General features: G+C 37.4%; 1 protein-coding gene across 1 annotated transcript; it reads left to right on the top strand.

Annotated features, from left to right (window-relative positions):
* Window positions 1–652: 652 nt before the first annotated feature.
* Window positions 653–22,599, top strand: LOC107860317. Its single transcript, XM_016705633.2, has 24 exons — window positions 653–1,134; window positions 1,215–1,324; window positions 4,110–4,275; window positions 6,098–6,198; window positions 6,302–6,374; window positions 6,474–6,609; window positions 7,102–7,262; window positions 8,566–8,690; window positions 8,764–8,863; window positions 9,333–9,429; window positions 10,556–10,607; window positions 13,892–13,993; window positions 14,076–14,222; window positions 14,320–14,482; window positions 14,596–14,823; window positions 14,903–15,057; window positions 15,219–15,347; window positions 15,463–15,580; window positions 15,728–15,923; window positions 17,111–17,222; window positions 17,622–17,776; window positions 18,745–20,149; window positions 20,795–20,989; window positions 21,755–22,599. Exons 1-24 carry the CDS (start codon window positions 1,002–1,004, stop codon window positions 22,223–22,225), a joined length of 4,830 nt encoding a protein of 1,609 aa, XP_016561119.2. The 5' UTR covers window positions 653–1,001; the 3' UTR covers window positions 22,226–22,599.
* Window positions 22,600–23,248: the final 649 nt, after the last annotated feature.

The raw sequence follows: 23,248 nt of genomic DNA, 5'->3' as shown, positions 1-23,248 counted from the left end.
TCATTTTGCTTTGGATGTTTTTGTTGTTTCTCTTGTTATTTCGTTCGCTTAGTAAGTGCTCGCAATTATTATTCATTTAAGGTCAAAGAATCTCGGGCTACTCGTAAACTTTTCTTTATTACCTGTATTGTGATATTACTTCAGTTTATTTACTTCTTTTACAAGCTTGAGATACTAATAACAAAGCTAGAACCGTAACCCATATACGAATCTAACAATCCCAATATCATAGATCAACAAATTTAACACTTACACTAGGACACATAAAGGCCTCATTTGACCATAAAAAATACTTTTTTTCGGAGTTGGAGCTGGAGTCGAAGATAAAGTTGGAGTTGTGTTTGACCATGAATATAAATTAAAGTTGTTTTTGAAATTTCGTGAGAGAAGTATGAGTGAAAAAAGTGAAACAAGTAAAATTTGTTTTCACTTTTCCAAATAATTTTCTGGAATTGGAGTTAGAAAATTCATTGCCAAACGCAGCATGTTTTCACTAAAATGAAATAATTTTTCGAAAAAAATAAATAAATTTTTATGGCCAAACGGCTACAAAATTGACTAGGCAATTACATGCAAATTTATAAACACCATCGACGAGATCTTATGAAATATACAAAATGTACTTTGTTAAATAAGCCAATATACACAAATGATTTCGAAAAAATAAAATAAATTGAAAGAAATTTACAACTACTAGTTCTTTTTTTCCCAATAAACCCCCAGCAAGGCAGCAACTGTGTACCTTGTTAGCAGGAATTTCTATTTTTTCTTTTCTTTTTTCTTACAATCCTGCAAGTATCTCGCATCAGATTCTTCTTCATCCTCTGTTCAACACTTTTTCGCCTTTAATGCTTTTTCAGGATCTGATCTGAAATTTGATCCGTTCATTTTCATGATCTGGATCTGAAACCTCAATCACGAACCGTTTGATCATTTGTGTTTATATAAAATCTCAATTAGTTGAAATTGGTCACTGTTAGCTAAATTAGGGAGGAGGATCAATGGAGTGGGCAACGCTACAGCATTTAGATCTCCGGCATGTTGGCCGGAGTTCAAAGTCCTTACAGCCTCACGCCGCCGCATTTCATCCCACTCAGGCGCTTCTCGCCGTCGCCATTGGAAGCCATATAATTGGTACAAATTGAATCATATATGTTTTGTGTTTTTTTATTAATTAACTGTATGATGATACTGAATGTGTTTTAATTGGGCAGAATTCGATGCGTATACGGGAAGTAAGATTGCTTCCATTGATATTGGTTCGCCTGTTGTTCGTATGGCTTATAGTCCAACAAGTGGACATTGTGTAATTGCTATTCTTGAGGTTAGTTCATTAAATTTCCATTCTTTATGTTAAAACCTGCAAATGATAACACTTGTTGCGTTACCAGAATGTAGCTGTGGTGAAAGATCATGGCATTAGTCTCATTTGCTAACTTTGAATCCCCAATAACAATTAATTGAACAACTCCCATCTTTCCGGGATGGGAATAGTTTAATGGCTTTTCAGTTCTGAGTTCTCGAGAAAATGCTTTAGATGTTGATATACTCGCAATGGTTTAGAGCTTAAGTTTTATCGTAATTTGTTTGTTTATCGTAATCTGTTTGTATAGGAAGGGTGATCATTGATTAAATTTAACTACACGAGATTTTCATTTGCGCTGCGCAATTGAATACATACCTTTAGTTTTCTTTGTTTGACACAAGGGTTGGGAGATGGGCTGCTGGCATCTAGCATTCCACTGACAGTATCAGATATTATTCGCTTAGCTGTTTTTTTTTTCTTTACCTTATATAATGTTGTTTTCTTTTCGGTGGGTTGGCTCCGATAAGTTGTGGAAGTTTGTTTAAAAAGATGTTTGTTATACAGAAGGATTATCTACTTGGCTACAGTTAGGATGCCAATTTGGAGACGTGACAATAGTGTGTGACAACTTTCAGACAACCCCTTTTTCCTGGCATCAACCAATCAACAAAAGAACTGCATGTACTATAGTTTGGTATGGCATAGTAAGAAACTACAAAAGACATGCTACGAGAGTCATAAGGACGAAGATTTAATAGAGAAGGATAATCGAGCTGAGGCATGATATAATGGCTGTCTTCACTCTTCAGCACATTGAATCTCTATGTTTTTCTGTGTTTGGTCTCCATGTTTTTTTTATTTGTTATTCTTTGATAAGTCCCTTTTGTTATTTATTATATCCTGTACGATCATGCCTTTGAATTTCAACTCTATGTAGTCTTCTGTTATTGTGCATTTAAATCCTTTTGGTTTTCTTTTAATTATATAATTTTGTAACAACAAACGAACATAATATCCTTCTGGACATAGCAAACAGTGTTCTTCACATTGCTTATGATACTCTAGGTTCTTTTTCTCTTTGCAAGTAGATACCTTGAGATCAATGAAAAAGCTTCTCAGATTATACTTAATAGAAATTTTTTCGTATATAGAAAAACTTACTTTAATTTTTTTGTTAATTATGATAATATGTAATTATTGTTGTTACTGTTGTTGTTGTTGTTTCTTTCGTAGAAGACCACGAAGAAAGAAGCAAAGTGAACAGTTACAACGGCTAAACAATAGCATTTGAGCACTTGTATGAGAGCTCGAGGGAAAAACAGGGGTAGGAAGTTGTATAGGCTCGCCAAGGTGAGAGAAAGGAGAGCCCGTGATCTTGACCAAGTGAAGTGCATCAAGGGCGAGAATGGCAAGATTTTGTTAGAATCGTGTTGGATGAAGATGGGGACATGAATATCGTGTTGGGAGAGTTGGAGCAATCCAAGATTCATATAGATTTTGGGTATTTTAGGTGCATAAAGTATGTGGAGGTTGAGGGGGCGATCCGTAACATGAGGGTTTTTAAGAACACAGGTGAAGTGGGTATGAAGTGGCCGCCTGAGTCGTTTAATGTGCTTTCAGGACGACTAGAATACCAGAAGATTGGAGGTGGAGTATAATGACCCCTTGCACATGATATTCAAAACTACAATAACTAAGGTGTATCAAGTTGCTAAGTCACACTATGAATTTTTGAGACAAAGTGATAAACACGAGGATGAGGAGAGGTGTGGTCATCTTTGAGAACCAATTTGGATTCATGCCAGGGCAGTTACCTACAAAAGTCATTGACCTTGTAAGGAGACTGTTGGAGCAGTACGTGGATAGGAACAAAGACTTACATATTATGTTTATTGATCTAGAAAAAACATACGACAAAGTCCCCAAAGAGGTTCTACGGAGACGTCTAGAGTCCAGACGTGTACCGGTGGCTTACATTAGGGCAATTAGGACATGTACGAAGGTGCCAAAACCCTGGTAAGAACAATAGGAGGTGACTCAGAACACTTTCCGGTCGTGATTGGGTTGCACCAATGTTCAATCCTTAGTCCATTTTGTTTGCTTTAGTGATAGATGAATTTACGTAGCATATCTAGGGGGTAGGAGCCATAGTATATGTTGTTTGCGGATGATACAATATTGATTAATGTGATTCGCAAGGGAGTTAATGAGATGTTGGAAGTTTGGAAACAAACCTTAGTGTCTAAAAATTTTAGGTTAAGCATGACTAAGACCGAGAACCTGAAGTGCAAGTTCAATGACATGGCGCATGACGCGGAAGTGGAAGGGGAGATTGATCCACAAGCTATACTTAGGAGAAGTTCTAAGTGTTTCGAGTCCATAATATAACGTAAAGGGGAGATTGGCCAGGATGTCGTGCACTATATTGGAGCAGGGCGGGTGAAATGGAGGCTCGTTTTTGGGTCCTGTGTGACAAGAATGTGTCACCATGGATTAAGGATAAATTCTAGGAGTCATATATTCCGATAAGAGCTCTTATACCTCTTGATAATGTTAGCATGCACTTTTGTTATCCTCTTTGTCTGATGTATAAATTGTTGCTAATTAAAATTTGATAGTCGCATTTCTCCAGTATGAATTTCAATGGTTTCTTACTGTTGAGTTTAAAGCTCCAATGCTGTCACCTGTTCCTTCGTACTGCATTTGGGGTATTTGAACTTCGATATTGCTGTCATCAGTACTCCTTCTGCTATAATCTGGCATTTAGGAAAATTATACTCATGTTGCTTGCTGTTTATTGCAGGATTGTACAATGCGTTCGTGTGATTTTGATTCAGAGCAAACATGTGTTTTACATTCACCTGAGAAGAGGACAGAACGCATTTCTTCTGATACTGAAGTTCATCTTGCATTGACTCCTCTTCAATCTGTTGTATTTTTTGGTTTCCATCGTAGGATGAGTGTAACAGGTCTGTCAAAATTTTAGTTGGAGATCATGCGTGTACACACCTCTTTCATACATATTTAAGTAGTTTTCTTTTTTGTTTGCATTATTAAATTTAAAAAGTTAATTTTAGCTGATAACTGCTTCCTAGGATATGTGTTTTTGGTTAGAAATTTACTCATTATCTAAAAGCACCAGTGGTGTTATCATTTTAATTATATATAATAGATATTTCACCATCTGTGTGACGGTTTTTATGGACATGAGAGATGTAATCCAGCTATTGGGAGTTGCAGACACAAGCCAGAGTTGTATGGTGGTGTTGTTTCTTGTGTAATATGGATGTTGGGTTGCAGTCTTGGCAATTTTAGTCCTGAGAGCTGCATTGACTGTCCTGTGCTTTTCTGCATCTCGTTATAGTGATGTGCATTTTAAAAGAGTCCTTTGTCATCCATCAATTATGGTTGAGTCAATACTTGTTTCCTGTCAGTGCTACCACATTATCTCCATATTTCCTTAAGAGCGTTAGTAGCTTGTTTTCAACAACAACAAACCCACTATATTCCCACATAGTGGGGTCTGGGGAGGGTAAAATGTATGCAGTCCATATCACTATCTCCAAAGAAGTTAAGAAGTAGAGAGGCTGTTTCCGAGAGACCTCCGGCTCAGGACAACAGGATAGTAAATAGAGTCGTAATCAAACATGAAGCAAGATGAAATAACAGAGATACGACACCCACAAAGTAATACTATACACTAACAAACCAAAGACACACACCTCCTCCCCAAACCTCCTAACTAGAAACTCCAACCTATGTACAAAGCCCTAAGACTACTAGCCAAGCTACACCAAAGCACTCCTAACTACTGTCTATGACTCACCCACACACACTAGCCCGTCCTAATCTGCTTCCTCCATATCTTCCTATCTAGGGTCATGTGCTCTGTAAGCTGTAACTGCTCCATGTCACGTCTAGTCACCTCTCTCCAGTATTTCTTCGGCCTACTTGGCCTATCTCTACTCTGCCTAAAACCATCCAAGGCCAACCTCCTCATAACCTACGAACCGGGGCATCAGTGCCCCTCCTCATCTTGTTTATGTGGTTTAATCGAGTGACTGCAACATTTTACTACTTCCGCCTTTATCTCTCTTTTTACCCCCTTAATCAGATTATCTGAAGTTTTGATCTTTATCTCCTCTCCTCTGTATATTTTTCAGATCTAATCTTTAAGTCAATCAGCATCATTCACAACATAATTCCCTTATAGCTAAAGCCACTGACAAATACAAATGGTAGTTGATGCTATATAGGCTGAAGAAATGAGTTGATGGAGGCATTGACATTTGTTCTGGTTTACTCGGGATGAGGTCTTTTGTCCTTCTGGATTCCACTCATGCTTTCAAGCGTTTATCCCTGAAATTCAGCAGCCTCCTTTCCTTCCACATCATTCTTTTCTTTGTATGCCCATAGCCCATTTTAAAAAAAAAAAGAAAATAACACAGTTAAACTTAGTCAGAACCTAGTAGTTTGTGAAAATGTCTTGTTGTTTGCAAAACTTTGGAGACTAGGGTTTAACCCCAACTGAGATACAAAGCGCCGGGTGATTGCTTCCCATTTATCTATGCCTTGGTGGACAAAGTTACACTGCACCTGTGATGGTGGATGGTAGCAGGTAGCTGGTGGAATAGTCGAGGTGTGCGCAAGCTGGCTAGGCACCACCGTTGTTAAAATTTTTTTTGTCATTTGCTATGTTTCAATGGTTAAATGCTAGTTTTAGAGCAATTTTTCGTTCTTGCATAGCTACTTTATTGCAAGTGTTTCTGATCCAGTTCTCTCCTTGTGTAGTGGTTGGAACTGTGGAAGGTGGGAAGGCGCCAACAAAAATAAAGACAGACCTGAAGAAACCTATCGTCAATCTTGCTTGCCATCCTCGGCTCCCTGTTCTGGTAACACGTTTAGTGCAATTGAAGCTTTCCATTTCATGATTGACTGGCTAAGTTTGTGTCTGCCAATTTGATATGACCTTTTATCCCTCCATTTTGACTTCAGTATGTGGCTTATGCGGAAGGCTTGATTCGAGCATATAACATCCATACATATGCTGTACATTACACTTTACAATGTGAGATTTGAAAGAGTCCCTTAATATATTATCTCTTTAGTTGGATAGTTTGAACTTAGTGGAACCTTGCATGAAAGCCCATTTGTTTGCCATATATAGTGGATAACACTATCAAGCTGGTTGGTGCTGGGGCATTTGCATTTCATCCAACATTGGAATGGCTTTTTATTGGAGATAGACGCGGTACTCTTCTTGCATGGGATGTATCAACTGAAAGGCCTATGATGATTGGAATGTAAGTGATGTACAATTCAGCTCCGGCTGACTTTACATTTCATACTTCACACTTCCCGCGTTCTTAATGTTTTCTGATGCATTATCATATCTAGCTCAGTGTTGGACTTTTGCAACCTACATGCCAGTTCTATCTCCCTGAATTTTCTGACTAATGTTGCAGTTCCTTCTATGAAAGCTAACCGACAACTCAGTCTTATTTAATAGTTATATTGCTTTCACTAAGATCTCGTTTTCATTTTGAAGTATGTTTTCTTAATAAGTAATATGTGCATGATAAATAACCCCTGAATTCTGGAAGGAAATGTTGAGTAAAATTCGACACCTGAATGGGTTCTGAATCATGTATTTTGCTGATTAAACTTGGGAGAACCAACTCTGACAATTATAATTCCAATTGTTGAAGTTCCAATTTCTGATGTTAAATATTGATATTTTACATTTCTTTCTCATAGGTGGATTATAATTTTTAATGTTTTGCTTGCAATAACAGTACACAAGTTGGTTCTCAACCTATCACATCAGTTTCTTGGCTGCCAATGCTGCGATTGCTGGTCACATTGTCCAAGGATGGAAATATTCAAGTGTGGAAAACAAGGGTGGTACTGAATCCCAACAAGCCACCCATGCAAGCAAACTTTTTTGAGCCTGCTGGTACACTCCGATTTCTTTGAATCCCCTGATGAACTTGTCATGAGATCATCTTGGTGAAGTTGTTTGACATGAATGTGGAGTGCCTAGTACACCTCAATTGTTTTAAGAGGCTTGAGAGGCAGTAAAGATTTTTAAATGAGCTGTTCAGATTTGGTGGTAAAAATATAGGTCGATCTTAAATTTAAATTTTCCTTTTGAGGTGTTTTTACTTGTAGAGGGAGGAGGTGTTTTTACTTGTAGAGGGAGTTCCTCTATGGTGTTACAAGCTGGATTAAAGGATTTCTTCTGTAGTAGGAGAAAGAGCAAACTGATTTAGCTTGATAGATAAACAAAAAGTTCATATTTGAAAGTTCAGGCTCTTTTTGGGTGAGGTGAGTTATAAGCAAATCTATTCTAACAGTAAAGTTGTCCCACCATGAGCTATAAGTCATGGGTTTGAACCGTGGAATCAACTATTGATGCTAGTGTCAGGGTAGACCGCCTACATTACACCCCTGCAGTGTGGTCCTTTTCCAAACTTCGCGTGAATGTTGGATGCTTTATGCATCAGGCTGTCCTTTACCATTCCTACAGGGACATCAAATTGAAATGATAGAGAGACCCCTATGCAAGGATGACACAACCAAATTGTGAAATAGTCCTTATTTGATTGATCAAAATTTAGAACTAACATTCAAATAGTACTCATTTTCGTTGTTTTATTTGATCTTTTTTCCATTTTGAGAACATGAAAAGGGACAAAAAGTGTTTTCCACTTATAAATTGCAAATATTTTAAATAACTTCAATTACTTTAAAGATACAAAATTCATTTGTGAAGTCATATTTAGTACGTTATGTTGTATTTTCGGGATTGAACCAACTACTACCAGTTTATGTGACCCTATTTTCGTATTTGTTCGTTCCAAAAAGGAACGATCCCATCAAAACTTGGAAACAAGTTAACTCAAACTTTTTATTTTATCCTTTTTGAGAAGCTTATAGCCACAAAATTGTTATGGCATGTTTAAGACCACAAGTTTCAAGTCTTATAACTAGAAAATGTCACGGTTAACACAAGTCTCAAAAGTTTTTTTGTTGTTTCTTAAAACTCTGTGCCATTCAAATAAATTTGTATAAAATTGAAATGGAGGGAATATATGTTTTTTTCTTTCTACTGCTTCCAACAACATATGTATTTCACATTAGAACTTTAATCTCTATGTCAGTAAAGACAGAAGGAATACCTATTTCCTGTTTTACTTGTTTCTTTGTGATCCTTTCTTTGGATGCTATGTGTTGATAAGTTAACTGCTTGATTGCAGCAATTGAGTCCATGGACATCCCTAGAATTCTATCTCAGCAAGGAGGAGAAGCAGTTTATCCTCTTCCTCGGATCAGGGCTTTAGAAGTTCACCCGAAATTAAATCTGTCTGCATTGCTTTTTATGGTGAGTTTTTCAATTTATGTCACGTATCTGTGATTTGTGTTGACACTCAGGACGCATCTATGTTTGTTTACAGAGTCTGAATGGTGCTGACAATAGAAAAATTAGAGCTGCTTTTACTAGGGATGGAAGGAAGCAATTATTTGCAGTTCTGCAAGGTGCAAGGGGATCTTCAGGTATTTTAAACTAAGAATTTTGCTGTGTGCTTTATTTCTTAAGGTTATTAGATTTCAATATCATTCCTTTTTTTAAATTAGGTAAAAGTATTTCATTTATAAACAAGGCCAGATGCTGGACGTTGTTCTATACAACTAGGAACCTACCCCAAAAGAAAATTGAGTTTTTGAGTTTGGTCAACTCTTAATGCGACCACACAAGGTCCTTATAGGGTATGTTTTTTCGTACAGGACTAAGCGTTTCTGTATTCTTTCTATTTTTGTATAGCATATGTTTCGGAAGGGGAGTCCGAGAGCATCGAAACTTTACCAAAAAGAAAAAAAAGCAATATGTAATCCAATTATGGTGTTTTGGTATAAGCGTACTTTAAATGTGGTTATAGGTGGTCTTGTGATCACACTGATGTAGATGTGGTACAATGTGATCTGTGTCTTCATCTTGTTGTTCTAACTTTATGGTCCTGAACAGCATCTGTCTTGAAGGAAAAGCTCTCAGCCCTTGGTTCATCCGGAATATTAGCTGATCACCAACTTAAGGCGCAGCTGCAAGAACATTATTTGAAAGGGTGAGTTAAGCTTTAGCGTTGTTCACTTGCTATGGTAACATTCAGGATACCCAAGTTGTGACTTGTAAGCTACTGATTCGTTGTTGCATTTTAATTTCTTCTCTTTTGGATTTGGTATTTTAAGTGAACCAATAAAAATGTTATTATCTAACTGTTGTTAAGAACATTTTCTCTTCATACGGTTTTTCAGCTAAGGAGGGTGGGTTAGTAATTGGGTGTTCAAAAGCGACAAGGGATGACATAACCAAATTGTTTCCTGAATTCTAAACCAACCAAAGAATATCACGGAGCAATTCAACCTTCAAACCGTAATTCTTGCTTACAGTATTCTTTTCATTCATTCAGTTCTAATCAATTATGCTTGTTTTCCTGAATGTTTTTCGATTCAAAAGATTTCTAAACTGCAGTAAAGGAAGTGTACCATCCATTATGTTTAAGTGGTGCTGAGAGGTTAAATTGCACTTCTCATCACTAAACTAAGCTTAAGTTACCATTAGATAGCACAATGGAAGATACACAGGAGTGTCAAAGTAGAAAGTAGAAAATAGATCTTGACTTCCGAAAAGATAACCACACTGCAGAAGAGATGATACCTAATTTGGTAGAGTGGTTTTCTTGTCTTCTTGGTGGTGTAAGGCTGTAGGCATCTTCCGTCATATTTTCTTGACTGATCTTTGGTGAGGTTGAAGACCTTGGTATGCTTAATTTATTTCTTGTAGCCTAAGGACTTAATTTATTTCTTGTAGCCTGAGGACATCTCATCTTCATGTCTTTAGTCTTATTCTATTTTAGACATCTAATAAATGTCCATTGATTAATTATATATTGCAATCAGTTTATCAGCAATGTACTGGTAACCTACTTACCACTCATCATTCGTAGAGTGTAGCGTGTCCGTTTGTCATGTTTATCCATTTTGGCAACTCTAGTACTTTGAATAGAATACTTGATCTTTGGTTGTAAATAGCGATTGTACTATGAGGTTGTGTTACTTCTCGTTGAGAATTTTTGTCGGTTCACTATTTTTTCACATAGTCTACTTGTTTAATCTTAAATTTTACCACTTCGATATTTGAGATGCCGCAAGGTTTTTACAACTAATGTTTGGTTAATTTTCTTGTGTCAGACAAAGTCAGCTCACAATTTCGGATATTGCAAGAAAAGCTTTTCTTTATAGCGTAAGCCATTTTCTCTTTGGTTCTCAATTTTTTACGTTTGGAAAGTATGGCCTATCTTATATAAATCTCTCCTAATATTTGAGGAGGCTACAAAAATACTAGGTGATTTCTTTCCATCCATCTAAACGTCCTAAACTTTGGTTGACAAAGTTACCTTATGTATCGGTGGGACGTAGCATGTACCTTGTGGAATGATAAAGTGCATTCAAGCTGACACCCACACCGTAATTATCAAAGAAAGGATTGAGGAGATTAATTGATTGGTTGAAAAATAATACTTGCCTTCTTTATGATAGAAAATAATGGAATCATTTTCATACCGTGAAACCAACAATCTTTCTTCACAATGTGTGAAGAGCTGCATTGTTAGCTAATAGTGGGTTAGGGATATGCAGGTTGGCGGCGGCATGTAATAAGAAGGGCATTATTGTTGTGCGTCTTGGGGATGTTAAATTATTACAACAGAATGCATTTGTAATGACATATTGAAGTAAAAGTAAGGTCTTTCATATCTATGAATTGGAGTTGCTAAGAAAATAATCGTTAGATGTAGCTCTACTCCAAAAGTTAGCTCATGAGATGAGGATTACCGAACATCTATCTTATTAGGAGATATTAATTCACTCCCTCAACCAATGTGGACATGCGAACCCCACGCATGCCCAAAGGCTTGACATTTGGAGCGTTGGACTATATAATTTGGGAGTTCAATATTGGGTAAGTCAAGGAAAAAGATGTGTTTGATTCTGAGTATTGTTCAGCACAAAATTTAGCTCATGAGGTGAGAATTGTTCAAAATCATATAAAGAGACAATGTATTCCCCAATCAATGTGGGGTACTCTAATAGGAAGGAAGGTCCACTTAATTTTTGTTATGGTAGAAGTCTTCGAAGCATCACCATATAATTTTTAAGTTATTATTGAATCTTGAAGTAATTGGTAAAGTTGCTTTCATGTGATCAGGAGATCACGGGTTCAAGCCTTGGAAACAGCCTCTGGCAGAAATGCAAGGTACGGCTGCGTACACTATACCCTTGTGGTGGGGCCTTTCCCCGGACACCGCGCATAGCGGTAGCTTTAGTGCACCGGGCTGCCCATTGAATCTTTGTAAAAAGTAGAAAGTTATAAGAATGACCGCTGCACCTTTCAACACTTCTCATGAGGTTTCTGAGGGAAAAAAAGAGTTTTATTGAATTGTGTGTACTATGTACCTTCTCATTTTGAAGTTCTTAAAATGAGACATTACTTTATATAATTATGTCCTTAAAATGCCTCTTCTGGTACTGTTTATCTTTTATCTTGAGCCAATCATGTGAGAATTTTTATGACGTTCGGTAGTGATACAAGATGTGCCCGCTATTGTACGATGTTGAATGCGTGTTTCCTGATTTCAAAGTTTAAGCATGAGAGATTTGACACATTTCATTTTAACTATGTTTTTAACCAACCATCAACCAGGAAAATAAATATCCTTTTGGATAAATAATTAGTTAATGAAGTGTTAATTGAAATTTGTATACCACGTAGATTATGACAAATTTTTGCATTTTGTTAGCTCCCTGATCCTAGAGTAGACTGTTTATATTATGGAGCTAACTCAGTTTTGTTGTTGGATGCAACATCTTTTGTAATTTGGCATCTACTTAATTTCATCGATGAAGCGATTTATTTCACCAAAAAAAGAACTTTAAAACTTGATTTGAGTGGTAGTTCCATGCAAGCTATATTATACACATAGTGTATAAATCAGTCTTTATCATATCATCAACTCAATAGTTGACCTTCGTCGTTTTGCTGAATCCAATTGTTGTGTTACAAATGAAAAGATTTTGTGCTGTTTAGGAAGTTATTTTTAAATTTGAAAGCACAAAAAACTACAAGGTCTATGGGGCTTGAAGCAAAAAGCGTGAAATGAAGTGCATAGTTTACAAAATTTAAAAGAAATACTGAATATTCAATCAGTACTTTCATAGCCAAATTGCGGTCAAATAACTAATTTCAGCATGCAATATGTAAATAATGACGACATTAATTGAACTCTTCAAAGTTTAATTTAAAGGACCAGTCACGTTTCACTGGGACCACTTTGGGCCTCATTGTTCAACGCGTAGATTCCTCTGAAGTCTAAAGCATATAGTTAACCAATGAAATGATAACTCTCGATTTATGCTGCTTTCTCTCTTTTAGCAATGAAGCAGTGGCTTATAGTGGCCTTGGCCTAAGCAGCCGCATTGTAGACATAGCTGTAGCCTTGGTGTTAAATGTAGGATCCCAATGATCTTCACAGTAGTTCTCTTTACACCTGCATATTCTAAGTAATTCTTATTCTTGTGTTGAGTTACTCGCGGTGAAGCTTTTAAAGGGGGTATATTAGGTGTTGTTTGAGATATTTAGATATCTTTGGTTGCTTTCAGTCATCTGTTCTAACTATTTGACATTGTTAATTACACGGATCTTGTCTAGCTTAACCAGTGAAGTTAGTTCATGAAGTGATAATTGTTTAATACCATATAAAGAGACTACAACCCATTCCCTCGACTAATTTGAGACTCTTAACAGCCCCACACTTGTACGGATGGATAACATAACATGGAGGTCCAACATTGGATTACTTAACAGCAAGATTGGTCTTGCTAAATACCTTGTCAAGAAAAATAGACCTTGGACTTTAACCCAAAAGCTAACTCATGAGTTAATAATTTCCAAAACCATATAAAAACACTCCAATCATACCTTCAACCAGCTATTTGGACTCTTAACCGACATATAATCTATGAGCATGAGGTATACTTTATGTTTTTGTTTTCTTTCTTTTTAAATAATTAAATGCTTTGTATTATCTTTTACCATCGAGATGGTGATTCAAATACTACTCTCATTGTCTAAGGTGGAAATTGTCAAACCGTGACATGCACCCAAATTCACACATATTACTCTGCACCTTACTATTGAACCAAAGAAAGCTCTGGGGGCAGAATATATTTGGGGAACTGCATAATAACTAGATTAAAATGGTTTGCCTAAAAATACTGAAGATCAATATTAAAGACCTTTGGAAAAGATTTTTAAGTTTAAACCATTATGTAAATAATTTGACTCAAAAAAAAAAATCCGTTAATGTAAATAATAACAGAAAAAACTAGACCTTACCTTCAAAAAGGGAAAAAACTAGATATTACTTTTGAAATAGAAGGATTATTAGTTGTAAGGTCAAATTGAAACTTACTTTTTGAGGGAAGAAGTCAATAATATAATAAAGTCACCTTATGAATTTATTTTGGCAGCATTTTATGGAAGGTCATGCAAAGACTGCTCCAATTTCTAGGTTACCTCTCATCACAATCCTGGATACTAAACATTATTTGAAAGATGTCCCTGTTTGCCAGGTGATTATTATCAACTATTTAAGTTTCTACCCTCTTCACATGGTTTTGATTGACGTAGCCTCTAATAAGCTATCTTGTGCAGCCTTTTCATCTGGATCTAAATTTTTTCAACAAAGAGAACAGAGTTCTTCACTATCCTGTCAGGGCTTTCTATGTAGAAGGCTCAAACCTTATGGCATACAATCTGTCTTCTGGAGTTGAAAATATTTACAAGAAGCTTTACGCATCGGTAATACTTAATTGTTGTTTTAAGTTAGTATGTTGAAGCAGTATACTTCAGCATTACTATTGCACTTCTGTAACTGACAAATTAATTTTTCTTCCAGATTCCTGGAAATGTGGAATTTCATCCGAAGTACATTATTTATGGTAAAAAGCAGCACCTATTCCTCATCGTTTATGAGTTCAGTGGCGCCACAAATGAAGTGGTTCTTTATTGGGAAAATACAGATTCCCAGCTTGCTAATAGCAAAGGAACTACGATTAAAGGTTTTCACCATCTGTCAGAGCTTTTAGTTTTGGCTTCTTAACATGTAAAGAAGTTCTGTCATAGCATATTAAGGGATCAAGTAATGAGTTTACTCTCCTTTGCCATGTTCCAGGTCTAGACGCTGCCTTTATTGGGCCTAATGAGAATCAGTATGCAATTCTTGATGAGGATAAGACTGGGCTGTCCTTGTATATTTTGCCTACAACTGCTCTACAAATTTTAGATGAAAAGAATGGGGCGATTGATCAAAACCAGTCTACTGATGCCGATGGTACCAGTAAGGGTCCAATGCAGTTTATGTTCGAAACTGAAGTTAATCGCATCTTCTCAACTCCTATAGGTATGTGAGGAAGGGGTCTCATGAAATGTATTATGTAATCTGCTGTGGGATTCCTGATCCAAATATTTTGATTTTGTAGAATCAACTTTGGTATTTGCTTCCCATGGTGATCAGATTGGCTTAGCAAAACTGGTTCAAAATTACCGCCTCTCAAATGCTGATGGCCATTACATATCAACAAAGGCGGAAGGAAGAAAATTTATCAAATTGAAAGTAAATGAGATTGTCCTCCAGGTAAATGGTTTGGGTTATGTTTCTCTCTATTGAGTCTAGTTTAGTCTAGTTTAACGAAGTTCCAGTACAAGAATTAGCAGCTGCACATATTGAGTCTCGTTCCTAATTGTTATGGGTTTTCTCCCAAGAACTGCTTTTTTCTCAAGTATGATATATTACAGGTGCAATGGCAAGAAACTCTCAGGGGCTACGTTGCTGGTGTATTGACCACACATAGGGTGCTTATTGTTTCGGCAGATCTAGATATACTGGCATGCAGTTCTACAAAGTTTGACAAAGGAATTCCTTCAATATCCTTGGATGCATTCCTTTTATTGTTCCTGACTTCCTGTTATTTTTACTGCCTCTTTACAATCTTTCTGTAGGCTATTTTATATTTGCTGGGATTCTTAACTTCTTGGCTACTATAGATCTATTCTATGGCTTGGGCCTGCACTTCTTTTTTCAACTGCCACTGCTGTTAGTTTGCTTGGATGGGATGGCAAAGTGAGGACTATACTTTCAATTAGTATTCCTAATGCAGGTGGATACTTAAGTCTTGCTCCAAACTTCATGTACATGCTTCCATGAGTAGGGGCTATCCTGATCTACTTGTTTTTCTGTTGGATACATCGTTTTTCGTGCAATCTTGGTTGCTTAACTTCTTTGCCTACATGGCATCCTTGTGCAGTACTGCTTGGAGCTTTGAATGATCGGCTGCTGCTTGCTAACCCGACAGATATAAATCCTAGGCAAAGGAAAGGAGTTGAAATTAAAAACTGTCTTGTTGGACTTCTTGAACCTCTCCTTGTTGGGTTTTCCACAATGCAACAACATTTTGAACAGAAGCTTGACCTCTCAGAGATCCTATATCAGATAACCTCAAGGTTTTACGCTTTTAGTGTGGCATCTTTAGTTTCTTTCATGCTGCTTAAGTGTTTGTTCTGATTGTACTATTCAGTTCTTTCTTGGTGCTAACATTTATAATATATTGCAAACCAGGAAATGTATTGACTCAAGTAGTTTTAGTTTTTGGATGTTTTGTCGAATGAATCACCTTGTTTTAGCTAACAAAGTTGATTCTAGAACATTTGATAAGTTCAGTTAGTAGTATTATGTAAATATGTAAAGACAGCTAGAAGTAACTTGTGACATTTCAAATTCCTTTTTGTATCAGATTTTACCCTCAAACATTACTTTTTTCTCATTTTTCTTCCTTAATCAGCATGGTTTTAACAAAGATTAACTGCTAAGATTTTTGTGGATCACTCCGCTCTTAGAATATTGCAGTGTGGAAATGGGTTGTCTTGTTATATTGTCTTTGAGCAGTCCTCACTCCTTGAGCTAACATTTGGGTTGAGTTAGGTCCAATGCTAATTTCTTATCATGGGATCAGTGCTAGGCCATTCCTATTCTTTCGTTTACCCAATGCTGACCCAATGTTATGTTGTTCACACGCTAGATATCCAGTCCTGGGCTGAGGGAGAGTGTTAAGGTGTCCCATATTGGTGGAGGAAATGAGTTGTTGTTTGAGGTTATGAGGACAATTGCCAAAAGATGCAAGAATTGAATAGTGGCTAGAGAAATGTCTTTAGGAGTTTCGTAGGTTAAAGTGTGTTTAGAAAATTTCAGTGGATTTTGAATGTGAAAGATCTGATAAATAGGATAAAAGAAAATCTGCTGGATGCATGCGACAATTCTGAAGAACTCAATTTTAACTTGATTCCACAAGTTTTTGCTAAAAAAGGTCACGAGTCTTCTTGGAACTTGGAATCTATCAAAAATCAATCAATTATGCCCAAACCTAAACTAGTCAATCTCTAAATGGGTCCATTTCATTTCATTCTCGGAAATTGCTCTATAATGAGATTCAAAAGATGTAAATATATCGTATATTTTGGTGTGTATATTTCAGATTTCTTTAATAGTTGAGTACAAATGGGAGAGGGGAAGGTACTTGTTCTACATGATGGCAGTTTTCTTGTTGGTTTTTGGTTTTAATTTTACTATGAATGCTTGCACAAAAGCTTGGTACGGGAATATTTGACTGTTTTGTGGCTTTTTGTATATGAAGGTTTGACAGTCTACGAATAACTCCAAGATCTCTTGACATACTTGCTAGAGGTCCACCAGTTTGTGGTGATCTTGCCGTGTCATTATCCCAGTCAGGCCCACAATTCACTCAGGTAAATTTTTTTTAGCATTTTCCATTGTGTTTCATCTTTTGCTCGTTCGGGGTGAGGAGGAGAGACTGGAGGAGGGATGTAAAAGTGGATAAAAGTTAATTATGGATAAGAAAAAGTTATTTAAGGATAAGAGTTACTTCTCTTGTTTGGTTTGGAAGTTAAAGAAAAGTTGAAGTTAATGTGGAGTGTCAGGTACCCCACCATGTTAGCTAGCATTTGAAGCCCTCCAGAAGTTGATGGGGAGGTTGCAGTGCATCACTTTTGCTTTCTGCAGATGTAGTATAAAACTTGAAATAACTCATCAGTACTTTACCTCCCCCCAACACCCAATTGTATGCAGAACCATATGTAGTGTTAAGTTTGCATTGTCTTTGTGTTAATATTTGGTAACCTGAATAGGTATTGAGAGGTACCTATGCAATCAAGGCGCTCCGATTTTCTACTGCATTGTCTGTCTTAAAGGATGAATTTTTGCGCTCAAGAGATTATCCAAGATGCCCCCCAACTTCACATTTGTTCCAGCGCTTTCGCCAGTTGGGATATGCTTGTATAAAGTATGTAATCGTGGCAATGTCTTATAATTCTGTTTGAATTGTTTAAAGTTATATGCTCTGTCCTTGAATTCATTTCATCCTGACTTTGCTGTTTGTTGTTCTTTTTTGGCTTTGGTGCTTGACCTGCTTGGACTTTTCCTACAATTTGCAGCTTTCCGCTCTCTTTATTGATAAGCTGTAATCAAACATCACTTAGACTATGACACTACGTGTTCGTGGTTCCAATTAGAATATCATACTTGGAGATTTTCTTCTTGCTTTTCACCTAGTTATTTATATTTTTATTTATCTCAGCAATGTAACTATTTTGTATGTGGTAAATATTTGCTTAGCTATATAATTGTTTTGCACTTGGAGTAGATTTTTTGCCATCACTTCTGTTAATTAGTGACGTCTGCTTCTTTTTTTCTCATGAAATTAAAAATCTATTAATTTGGTGGAGAGATACCGCGCATATAAGTTCTATACAGGTTTTTGATTCAGTAGGATAGGTAATATGACTGAAATGTGAGACTAGGTTCAGGGTGTGACTTATGTGCTCATGTGACAACAGCAGCAGCTACTTGTTGGTTTTTAAAATTGATGGCTACTTTTGGAGTGTTGCTCAACTAGACCTGTTTTTATCATCGACCATGTTGGAGATTATGCTGCTTAAAATATGTTTGGAAAAGTGGTCTATTGTGAATTGATAAGATGCAATTTCTATTTTGATGATGTTTGCAGTTTGTTTTCATCTGTGTCGTCGATTAAGTTAAATATTTTACGTACTTTCACACATCCATCTTTTGGACAACTCACAGGGAGATTCATGCATATCTATGTTGTCGTTCTAGTTAATTATTTGCAATACTTTCACATTTCCAGCATTTAGATAACTCTCAGGAGACACATACAAAATTGATATGATCATATCTTGTTTCAGCATTTTTTTATTCATTCTTATATGGGATTATAATGTGAGATTGCAGATATGCTCAGTTTGACAGTGCGAAAGAAACTTTTGAAGTCATATCAGACTACGAAAGCATGCTCGACCTATTTATATGCCACCTCAACCCAAGTGCAATGCGGCGACTAGCACAGAAACTAGAAGATGAAAGTGCAGATTCAGAATTACGACGATATTGTGAAAGGATCCTTAGGGTGCGCTCAACTGGGTGGACGCAAGGTATCTTTGCAAATTTTGCGGCTGAAAGTATGGTTCCCAAAGGACCAGAATGGGGCGGTGGTAATTGGGAGATCAAGACACCAACCAATCTGAAGAGCATTCCTCAGTGGGAGCTTGCTGCTGAGGTGATGCCATACATGAGAACCGATGATGGTACCATTCCATCAATTATCACAGATCACATAGGTGTTTATTTAGGTTTGATAAAAGGAAGAGGTAGCGTCGTGGAAGTGAGAGAAGATAGTTTGGTGAAGGCATTTAAAGCTGAAAGTGGTGAAGACAAGGTAAATGGACCTCAAAAGTCTATAGTTGCATCGACAGCTAACCAATCCAAAGGGTTGCCTGAGGGTGAAATGTTAATGGGACTAGAAAACCTTGGCAAGAAAGTCACCAGTTCTAGTGTGGTAGATGAGCAAACAAAAGCAGAAGAAGAATTCAAGAAATCACTGTATGGACCTGCTGCTGACGGTACCAGCAGCGATGAAGAAGAAACATCAAAATCGAAAAAATTACACATAAGAATTCGAGATAAACCTGTTACATCTGCTACAGTGGATGTGAACAAGATAAAAGAAGCCACAAAACAGTTGGGCCTGCCGATCAGTAGAACAAAGTCATTAACTGGTTCATCGCCAGATCTTGGCCTCCTTGTACCTCAACCTTCTTCGGCAACCAGTGGACCAGTCACAGCTCCAGTGGTTTCTGCATCTGCTGATCCTTTTGGAACAACTTCATTGACACAATCTGCATCTATACCGAATCTTGCTCCTAAGGCAGTGGGTGCTGGAGTTGCTGCAGGGCCCATTCCGGAGGACTTCTTCCAGAATACTATATCATCCGTCCAGGTTGCGGCATCATTGCCTCCTCCTGGGACCTACCTTTCTAAGCTGGATCAAAATTCTCAGGTTGCTGAAGCCACTAAAATGCAACCTAACCAGGGTAGTGTAGCTGATGTTGGTCTACCTGATGGTGGTGTCCCCCCTCAATCTACTCAACAGCCTGTTTCACTTGAGGTGGTGGGTCTTCCTGATGGTGGTGTTCCTCCGCAGCCCTTCACTCAACCTCCTGGCCTACAAACTCATGTTCAGATGTCAAAACCTCCCGTGTCCAACCAACCTCTTGATCTCAGTTCTCTTGAAGGTCCAGGTTCAGGACAACCTTCTGCACGTCCACCTTCTCCTCCAAAAGCTGTGCGTCCTGGACAAGTAAGTGTACTTTTCCACTCTTTTAAATTGTTAGGAATTTGATGGTACCAGACTATGTCCTGTTCCTGCTTCATATTGAACTTGTCTGGATCATTAGTATTAACTGGAAGATTGATGGTAAGCACTAAGATTTTTGTTATTTCTATGTGTAAATGATAGTACATAAGAACGAAAATTGGCCATTTGAATGGTATACATGTTGATAGTAGTATTAAGAATTTTTTAGGACTACTTTGCGTTTCTGGTAACTGTAAAATTCAGCAGAGATGGTTTATTTATATATCTAAGAGTTGGGTCCTGTTGTGAGATTCTTCACCAAGTTGGTGAAGCTGTTATGTAATGCCTAGTTGATATTTCTGGTTTACTGGAGTGTAGGAGGTACAGTAAGGCCTCAGGATAGGACCCTTACTCAATTACTAATGTTAGGATAGGACCCTTACTCAATTACTAATGTTCAGTCGTCTGTTGTCATTGGTTCATGCCTTCATGGTTGAATATCGAGCGTTCTAGTAAGAGAAATTTGACCAATTTTGGATATGATTAATTTGGCCAAAGAAGGCAAATCCCTTCTACTAGAACATACAAATATGTCCCAACTCAGAATCCTCATCATTTTCTTACAATTTGCCATTTTCTTTGTCATAGGTTCCTCGTGGGGCTGCTGCTCCACTTTGCTTCAAGACTGGTCTTGCCCATCTTGAGCAAAATCAGCTGCCAGATGCATTATCTTGTTTTGATGAAGCTTTCTTAGCCCTGGCTAAGGATCAATCTCGTGGTGCTGACATAAAAGCTCAAGCCACAATATGTGCACAATACAAAATTGCAGTCACTCTGCTTCAGGTACTTGAGCGTTTACCTAATAGCTAGTCTTTTACATTGCCAAATGGACTATTTGACTCTCTGTATCTTGGTGAATTGGCTCATAGCTGGGAGAGAAACAGTTCTCTACGTTTTACTTTACCATACCCCTGATTATATCCCTATTAGTTGATGTCACATTTTTTTTGGTAATATACTGCATTAGAAATTATCAAGCAAATCTACACAGCTCCTAATACAAGTTGCTGGCTTCCTTCTTTAATCATAAAGGACAGATATTCACACTTTTTATATTTAAGCATTCAATAAATTTACTGAGATTTGCAAGTGGAAGTACCAAAAAGTGCACAACTGTACTTTTAGAAGGTTAAACATGTTTAGCCATGTAACACAATGCCCTATAAGAAAAGTAGGAGTCCAGCTATAACATTTCCCCTCCGCTCTTGTGTTTCATTCGAAAATGCTGTTGATTTCAACTTTTCAAGATAATTTTCGCATTAGTATTTAATGTAGCAAACCCACTGGCTAGTTTTGTTTTGTCCCTACAGCATATGCAGCAGGTAGTTTCAGATAGCCTTTTTAAACCAATAGGATGAGGAGAGGGAGGGGAAGGGAGATCTATTTACCCCTGTATGGGTGACTAAAGTATAAAGTTAAGCTTCACTACAGAAGAGAACCTTTGCTTTCTAGCCAACAGTAACATTGAGCAAAATATCACTTGGTTTCAATTTAGGTTCTTGTTTTGTTTGGATGGGTGGCTTTAAGTCCTTTGTTACTCCACTGCAGGAAATCAGCCGACTGCAGAGAGTTCAGGGCCCAAGTGCAATCAGTGCGAAGGATGAAATGGCACGATTGTCTAGACACTTGGGTTCACTGCCTCTTCTCGCTAAGCACAGGATAAATTGTATTCGAACTGCTATCAAAAGGAACATGGATGTCCAAAATTATGGTTATTCCAAGCAGATGCTTGAACTTCTATTATCTAAGGCCCCTCCTGGCAAGCAAGACGAATTGAGGAGCTTGGTTGACATATGTGTTCAAAGGGGCCTTTCTAACAAGTCAATTGATCCACAAGAAGATCCATCCCAGTTCTGTGCTGCTACGCTTAGCCGCCTATCAACCATTGGTTATGATGTCTGCGATCTATGCGGGGCCAAATTCTCTGCTCTGTCATCACCTGGCTGCATTATTTGTGGTATGGGAAGCATTAAAAGATCAGATGCACTTGTAGTTCCTGTTCCCTCTCCATTTGGCTGAAGTTACCTGTTGATTTCACTAGCTAGTCTATCTCTTTCATGATTAGTATCAGTGTGCTGCGGAAACATTCGTAAAAAAATTTCCTCTGGAAATTCTGCGGTTGGTGGTGGTGGTGTTAGCATAGTGCAATTGTTTGTACATAGTGTAATCATCCATTTTTTATCTGCTGTTCTTTTGTTTCATCCACATTATTTTTTCCTTCCTTCCTTTCCCCTCTCGTGTTTTCCCTTGTCTAGTTTGGCCATGTGAGACTAATTCGAGCTGTCAGTGTATTCCTTTAGTTCTCTTCGAAAATTTTGCTATTAGTGGGTGTTCTTTTGTATCGTCTTTTCCATAAATACATCTTGATATACGCAACATGTTTATTTTTCCCACGGATGACTCATTATAAACATTATTGATTCCCATGTATCTTATACCCTCTGTAATATTGCAACATATATGTCACTCTGGCGCCTAGTTTTGTTATAGACTGCCCAAGGTGACCTCTTTAAGTTTCCTCTCTCGCCAAACTTGTTCCTTCTAGTGCAATACAATTTGAGTCCATGCACTTTAATATATTAAGTAGCCATTGCAACGGATCGCATTAATAGTTCTTTTCCCTGATAAAAATGTTATGAGCTCATAAGTCATTGTTTTATTTTTGCTTAATCCTGTATTATGGGTGTGACTTCAGCGAATCTGGGAAGGGGAGCCTTGGAGAGTCGAGTTGCAAAAATACAAGGTAAGACTGAGTACAATATACTTTTATGGTCTGGCATTGGACCCCTCATATAGTGGAAGGTTTAGTGCATCGGATTGCGCTTTTTATCTTCAGCGAGCTTGGACCACCATTTGTACAGCTTTCATCAGAACATGGTCCAAAAAGTTTAAAATGACGTACACTGTCCCAATTGAACCTGTCGCTATAGAAAACGAAATTAATTCGGAGATAACCCTAGTCCAGTGTCTTTTTATGTTTTCCAGTCCAATTCTGGTCTTCCCGTTTATGACCCCTTTCATTGTAGACCTGTTTGTTTCTAG

The sequence above is a fragment of the Capsicum annuum genome, chromosome 2 (assembly GCF_002878395.1).
Source record: "Capsicum annuum cultivar UCD-10X-F1 chromosome 2, UCD10Xv1.1, whole genome shotgun sequence".
Taxonomy (NCBI): Eukaryota; Viridiplantae; Streptophyta; class Magnoliopsida; order Solanales; family Solanaceae; genus Capsicum; species Capsicum annuum.
Note: the sequence above shows the minus strand (reverse complement) of the source record. Positions and strands in the feature narration are given on the sequence as shown.